Here is a 7,317-nt window from a genome sequence, read left to right as displayed (position 1 = left end):
CACACACACACACAAAACCCCACAATCAGGAGATGCTCTGCTGTCATCCATTTTTGCACTATTTGGTTTTTTATAGTTAAAAAAGGGAACACTAATGAATCATTTCTGCATATGCCCTCATCGACCCCTATTCTCTGGAAGCAGCTCAATTTCCCCCCACTCAATGACAGAGAGGCTGGAGAGAGGGTTTAGTTTTCACCCTCTCACCAGTGCCATCGCTGCAGTCCCTCCTCCTCCTCCCTCTTCTTCTCTCCAGTGAAAACACAGGACCACATGTCAATTCTCAACAGCCATTAATATACACCCAGAATATCCTCGGCTATTTTTGGTTTGCATTAAGCAGACTGATAAGCGCCAGGAATGCTTTGTAGTCCTTTTAAGACTCACCGCACTGCATGAAGTGCACAAAAAATGTCTCCTGATTTTTTTCCCCTCCTCCATAACCTTCAGCATAAATGCAGTTTAGATCAGGTAAAGTCTATAACTCATTTCATACTTGCATTTAGTAATAGTAATAATAAAAAAGAAACAAGAAAGTCAAACTAAACCAGTCATGCGACTTTTTTCAGAGATCTTACCCAACTTTGACTCAATTCGCTCCGACTTTCTGCCGCTCTCATGCGTCCTGTGAGTGCAGGAGGACTTCCAGCGCCACATTGTACCACCCCGCATCTGCAGTCTCCTCCCCGTCCAGTCCAGCCCCGGCCTCCAGCAACGACCAGCAACAACCCTGTCAGTGAAGAGCTATGCAGAAGTGGAAGCTATAAACTCTGTGAAAGTATGAAATTGAAGGGTAAGTTCACATGATCCGTAGTGCTAATTTCCAGCTCCGTGTTTTATTCTTGTGCTTCCAGGATAGTTTAGCATGATTTACATTTCTAAAAATAATCCTCATTTTTCTTAATATGGGCACTGGTGCAGCCCTTTCATGTAGTTCATCTACTGCTTGAAACAAGACTTTTAGCTATCTTCCCATATTATTTTTAGATGGCTTTCTTCTGATTGGATGGCCTGTGCAAACAGAAGGTCTGGACAGCGGGTGGGTGGGGCTTCTGTGCTCACAGTCTGTGATGTCCCCCTTTTACTGATAAAACAAGTGACAAAAGTACAAAAAAATTTTTCACCCAGAGCAACTAATTGTTTATTACCTTGAACCTTTGGCAATCTTTAACACACATGTGAGCGCCCACAAATGTACAGTATAACACTCCTAACATATCAGGGTTGAGTCACACCAGTTTTTTGGTCCTTTTTTCCTGGCATTGATGTCTTGTATATAATGTCAGCACATATAAATACCAGCCATGTTTTCCTTTATACAATACAACTGCATGTGGGTCCTTGTTAAATTCTGTACACATAGAAAGTTTTTAAATAATCAGGCCTCATCACATCTTAAAGACCTCGTAGATCGCTCCCAGACTGCAGGCTTAATTGTGGCAGAGCCTTCAGCTTTAAGGTCATTCTTCTGTGAAATCAGCTCCCAGCTTGGTTTTGGGAGACAGACCCCCTCTAAATTTTTAGATTTTAAGCTTTTTGGTAAAGTCAGGGCTCGATCAGGGGACCCTGCTGCTGCGATAGGCTCAGGCTGCTGGCAGACTTCCCATGATGCACTCTACTCCACTTTTTTTCTTCTTCTCTGTCCCATCATCCCACAGCTGGTCTCTTCCAGATGGCTGCCAGAGGCTTGTTGGGGTTTCACTCTAATATCACATTGTATGAATTTGCACTTTATAAAGCTGAACTCCTTTCTTGTGTAAATAAACTCCAGTTTATGCCAAAATTAATTTTAAAATGAGGTTTGTGGGCAGCGATAGCCTTTTCTGTCTCTGTACATACCCACAGCACTGAAAGCAAAGCTCTGCATTGAGTCCTCCAGAGATTAGTCTGCTGTACAGATGACAAACTCCATTTTACAACATAAAGCAGGATTTTAGTGCCCCTTTAATTACAGTCAACATACAATAAGAGTTTTATTGCTGGTTGAAAAAGCTTTGAAATGCTTCAGATGGTTCAACTCATTTGGCTCTGCTCAACAGTGACACCCAGAGGACACCGAGTCAACGTCGTAGTAGTAGTAGTAGTAGTAGTAGTAGTAGTAGTAGGAAGACAGGAGAAATAATCACAAGTGAAAGACCGCAACCAGAATTTAAACTTATTTATTTCCATCAAAACAAAGACTGATGTCAGTTTGCTGGACGATCTGAGGGAACGTGCCTGTGAACCAGCTGCTAACATGAAAAGCAACGAGCTAAAAGACACACAAAGAAATGCCTGGATTTTACTCTGCAGCATCAAGTACACAAACACACAGTAGAGTTGGAGATAAACACCTATTTTATGGTACATGTAAGACTCAGACGCTCTCTCTCCTTCATACTGTACATGTGTGTTTATGTCACACCAAGTTCTCCAACCACACACACACACACACACACTTCTGCTACAGCTGACTGCAGGATGTCGTGGTGGTGGTGGTGATACATGGTGCACTGGCCCAACAGACCTGAAGAAGCATTTTTTGATCATTATATAACTTAGTCATGGAGGGATAAGAAGATCCAGAGGATAAATGAGGTTTCAGACAGCAGCTGCTGTCTTCTCCTTGTATGTGGCCATCATCTTCTTGATCTCAGCGATAGCTTTTCCTGGGTTCAGGCCCTGACAGGAAGAGCACAGAAAACACAAAAGCTTATTCACACATCTGAGTAGACTCTGTACGAAGCTGCTCAGATGTACCTGAAGTGTCAGCAGTGCAGAGAGCTTACCTTGGGACAGGTCTTGGTGCAGTTCATGATGGTGTGGCAACGGTAGAGCGAGAAAGGATCCTGCAGCTTGGACAACCGTTCTTCTGTGTACTCGTCTCGTGAGTCAATCATCCAGCGGTACGCCTGAAACACGACAAAGGTTTACTACACAGCCTTGCTGATTCAGACTATAACAGACCATCCTGCATATTAAAGTGCTCAAACACACACCTGCATGAGCACAGCAGGCCCGAGGTATTTGTCTCCGTTCCACCAGTAACTTGGGCAGCTGGTGCTGCAACAGGCGCACAGAATACACTCATACAGCCCGTCCTACATGGGAGAGAAGTAAGTAAAGATATGCTTCCTTAATGTGCTGGAAGCCTGAATGTTATGGGACAGTGAAAAAACAAACAAAGACAAATGTACCAGCTTCTGCCGGTCCTCCACAGACTGCAGGTACTGTTCCTTCCCTTCCTTGGACTCATCCTTCTTCTTCAGGTAGGGTTCGATGGACTTGTACTGGGCGTAGAAGTTACTCATGTCCTGCAAACACATTGCTACACTAATGAATCCACCAAACTGAACTGTCTACTCAGGTGGCTGCGGCTCAGATGATAGAGGTGGTCGACTACCAATCAAATGGATCAGCTGATCGATCTCAGGCTCCTCCAATCCACGTGTGGAAGTATGTGTGCGAATCACTCACATTTTATTGTAATTATAATTTTGGCTTCCAGTGACTATTATAGCAAGATAAGACCAATAAAACGATTATTATTAGCCTAATTTTTATTTTCCTATTTATTTAAACTTTTTCTAAGTCTATCATCTTTAATAATCATTGAAGATCTTAAACAATATGAATGTGCAATTATGATTTATTGCTGTAATCAAGCAGCCTTACGTTCAAATGCTAAAAAAAACCCCTAAAAACCCCCCAAACTGATCTGCTGTTATTAAACAAAATCTGCCTCAATTTACATTTTGCTGGCTTTTAGCTTCCACAGAGAAGCAGTGAGCAGTAGCTTCTTCACACCCAATCAGTTCAAAGCAACATTTAACAGTCGGGTCTACTGATCATTAAAAAGGGATGCCCAGGATTAGTCGACCACACAATTAAGCATTGCTGTCCTTGCTAGCTGGCGGCAGAAACACTAGTTGGTTAAACAAATTATTCAGATTTTATTTGTGCACGTCGCTGGTTAACAGCAGGGTTTTACATTCATCCAGCCACCCGACAAACAAGAACCACCCCTCTCCATCCCTCCTCTTCTCTGTGTTGGGAAGGTGTTAACAAGAAAGATGGAATGTCAGACAATGCAAATTCAGCCCCTTTATTAATCTCTTGAGTGTTTCTGATTTTTAGAACAGTCTGATTGATTTCTCCTTCTCCTGTTTAATCATCTAGAAAATTAAGAATCAGGAATATCCGCATCACATAATCTACAGCACCAACACTCCTAAAAAGACATCCACGCATCTGATTCATTAGATCTGGCTTAAAAAAGGTTGGAAATAAAACGAATAAAGAAAAATGTAACGGTTTTCATGAATGCTAATGTGTTTTTTCACTGTTAAAAACAAAACAGTGTAACATTTGTTATTGCAACACTAAATTTTGCACATGCAAAATAAAAAAGCAACCAGCTGTTAATGACTTTAAACTCTTAGCACTTGTGTGTGATAATGTGATGGCTGTGCTAGCTTATAAAAGAGGACTGAAGTAAATGCTTCGTTCCAGATGTTCACAGATGTTCGGTGAAGCTGACTTACAGGTACCAGGTCCTTGACGACGTACATGTGTGGCAGAGGGTAAATCTTAGTCGGCTTGCTGAGGCTGGAGTCGATCTTGTTGAGGCAGGCGAGTGTGTTTCCTCCATTGATGTTCATCGCACAGGACCCACAAATACCTGGTTAAAGCAGAATAAAAATTATAATAACAACATTTATTAATGACATTTAACTTTTGAGGACAACAGCAGATGTGGTACAACCGGTCTGTGTGCAACTCTTGCTTGTGGTGTTGTTGCTCGTCAACCAAACAGTGAAACTGAGTAATAAAAACAATGACTGCTGCTTTTCATACTGTATTTCGTTTTTACCGTTAATGTTTTTTGGGGGTTTTTGCACTTCTTACTTTGAGCTGAAAAGATGGGCTTCTTAAAGATGGGCTTTGTCAGTCTTCAAGAGTATAAAAGCTTTGACTCAGGTGCTCTAGACTCTGTAAACCCCTTTTAAAGGTGCAACTCCAGCCCCTGTGTTACTGACCTTCTCTGCAGGAGCGACGAAATGTCAGAGTGGGGTCAATCTCATTCTTGATCTTAATGAGCACATCGAGAACCATTGGGCCACAGCTGGATGAAAAAAACAAAACAAAAACACAGTAAGTTAAAAAAAAATAAAAATCTGTAACATGAAATCGTCAAAGCAGCTTGTCTGATGTGTTTACTTGATCAGCTGAAACCCAGACAGATCATACGGCTGAGCAGCATTACTCAGCATTGAGCAGTGTCACGCTGACAAACATGAGCTGAGAGTTTAATAAAGCTGATTAGAGAACAGGTGAAGGAAGAGGACTGAAAATATGCCCGGCTGTCAGGGCCACCTGTTACTGTTACTGAAGCCACCAGAGAGCATTAGTTAGGCCATTAACAATGCCCTTTGTTTAGACCCGCATATATTCTCAGCAACATCCTAACCAACAAACATGCTAACCTGTGAAAAATGAAGACTCTGCTGGGATATCTGGGCTAAAATGGAAAGCTGCTGGACTGTTGAGTTTTAATAAAACTTTCTCTAATCAATGACAGGAAATTGCTCTGCCTGGATGCCAGATGTCCAAATCTATGACACTCACGTGTTGAGGTCAATCTCATAGGTCTGCATTCGGGGTTTGTCCCCTGGAGTGTCTGGATCCCATCTGTACACCTGGAACTTCTTTACCCTGGGCTGCCCTGCTGGAGCTGCTGCTGTTTGTGCATACCGTACCGCCTGATCACAGGGAAGACAGGCGAGAAATCAAATATAATAATAATTTAAAACAAACAAACAAACACACACACAGACTGTCCAAGCCGGGGCTCGAACCGGCAAACTTCCGATTACAAGGCGAACTCCCAACTCTTGAGCCACGATCGCCCGAAGTCCTCTTCAATCATGACCAGGATGAAGTACCTGCTCCAATCACTACATTTAGCGTTGTCGAAATAACCTTTAATCAATACCAATAAATATCCTGTATTAATAGCTGTCAGACATGGTTTCATAAAACACTAACTTCATTGCAATAGAATAATGCCATCATTTTTTTCGGATTATCTTTTTAAATATATTTTTCTGCACAAAGCTCTATTATTATTTACTTTTAGTGTTAGACATACATTCCAACACATTTAGCGTTAACCAGCCGAACCATAATTAACTTAAGTTTAGCTAACAACTACACTATGTAACCCGGACTTCAGAACATAGACGGAACCCTCACGTAGAGAGCTGTAACCGGTCTAAACGCTGACACCGGGCCGGCTGATGACAGCAGCGGTTCGCGATGAAACTATTTACTTTTCCATAATAACCGTCAACATACCAAGAGTCCTGCGGGAGAGCGGAATGCCAAAACACCGCACCGAGTCAAGGACGTAAAACTGGCGACCGACATTTTGAATGGTCTCTCCTTTGACCTCCGCAGCTCGCTATCCCAGCATTCAACTCAGTGGGTGCGTTTGCTTTGTACACCGACGTGTTTCGCACTGAAGCAAACACGTCCTTTAGAAAGTGTGTATTTTTACGGATCTGTAATCTAATGTTTGACATCTTATTTTCAGGCTTTTGTTTTGTTTTTTGTTTTGTGAACCGTAGCCGTCTGGTGCAATTGATGAAGTTGTTTGTGTTAAATTAGCCCGCGCGCCGCCTCTGACAGAATTTTAAATTGAACGTACCCAGAATGCGCCTCGGTTTGTCGACGTACGGCGTGCGGAGTTATTGAGCTCTCATAACACCGAGAGTGCTTGGTTGGAGGTCACTTATTACGTGTTTATTCGTTTGAAAGTGGACACTGCGGTGAGGTGACGGGGGGACTGAAATGGTGTTTTTGACGCTGTCTTGTTGGATCAGAAGCCGAGGACCCGACAGATACTGGAAGGTCCAGGAGGTCCTCAAGCATGCACGGGTACGTCTATTGGCTATTTCCTGGAGTGATAGCTGCTAGAGCTCATTCATGATGTTTGTAGAAGCTGTGGTGTTTTGTTTATTGCATCCTCGTCGTGTTAAAGACTTGTAACAAGTGTTGTTGTCACGTCTCTGTCATTTCTTCCAACAGCACTTCAGAGGCAGGAAGAACCGCTGCTACAGCCTGGCCGTGCTGGCTGTCAGGAGGGCGTTCGTGTACGCCACCAAAGCTCGGAAACTTAAGAAGCGCAACATGAGGACGGTAAGAAGACCCAAATATTACTGCATGGCATTTGGATTTTTTTTCCTGATAGTAGCAATCGTAGTCTAAGTAATAGACTTTTCAGCAGATTCTGGGTGCAAATATATTTAAAACAAACACTAATGATTGCTTTTTGCT

General features: G+C 42.6%; 3 protein-coding genes across 3 annotated transcripts in view; 1 reads left to right on the top strand and 2 right to left on the bottom strand.

Annotated features, from left to right (window-relative positions):
- Positions 1 to 664, bottom strand: part of mfap2 (microfibril associated protein 2) — a 5,795-nt gene extending 5,131 nt beyond the window's left edge. Inside the window, exon 1 of the mRNA XM_005741441.1 lies at positions 579 to 664. The gene's annotated coding sequence lies outside the window, so the exon portion shown is untranslated. The remainder of the gene's footprint in view (positions 1 to 578) is intronic.
- A 1,766-nt stretch (positions 665 to 2,430) lies between these two features.
- sdhb (succinate dehydrogenase complex, subunit B, iron sulfur (Ip)) lies at positions 2,431 to 6,469 on the bottom strand. The gene is made up of 8 exons (XM_005741440.1): positions 6,337 to 6,469; positions 5,608 to 5,741; positions 5,019 to 5,104; positions 4,524 to 4,660; positions 3,177 to 3,293; positions 2,979 to 3,080; positions 2,769 to 2,891; positions 2,431 to 2,661 (listed from the first exon to the last, which is right to left on the bottom strand). The coding sequence occupies exons 1-8, from the start codon at positions 6,406 to 6,408 to the stop codon at positions 2,581 to 2,583; spliced, it is 852 nt and encodes a 283-aa protein (XP_005741497.1). The 5' UTR covers positions 6,409 to 6,469; the 3' UTR covers positions 2,431 to 2,580.
- Positions 6,470 to 6,670: 201 nt separating this feature from the next.
- Positions 6,671 to 7,317, top strand: part of mrpl20 (mitochondrial ribosomal protein L20) — a 2,926-nt gene continuing 2,279 nt past the window's right edge. The window contains exons 1-2 of the mRNA XM_005741439.1: positions 6,671 to 6,918; positions 7,069 to 7,179. Of these exons, the coding sequence (XP_005741496.1) occupies positions 6,832 to 6,918; positions 7,069 to 7,179 (198 nt within the window). The 5' untranslated portion in view covers positions 6,671 to 6,831. The remainder of the gene's footprint in view (positions 6,919 to 7,068; positions 7,180 to 7,317) is intronic.

This window comes from Pundamilia nyererei, unplaced genomic scaffold (genome assembly GCF_000239375.1).
Source record: "Pundamilia nyererei isolate P.nyererei 1_Seehausen unplaced genomic scaffold, PunNye1.0 scaffold00110, whole genome shotgun sequence".
NCBI classification, from domain to species: domain Eukaryota; kingdom Metazoa; phylum Chordata; class Actinopteri; order Cichliformes; family Cichlidae; genus Pundamilia; species Pundamilia nyererei.
This window is presented reverse-complemented; position numbering and strand designations above follow the sequence as displayed.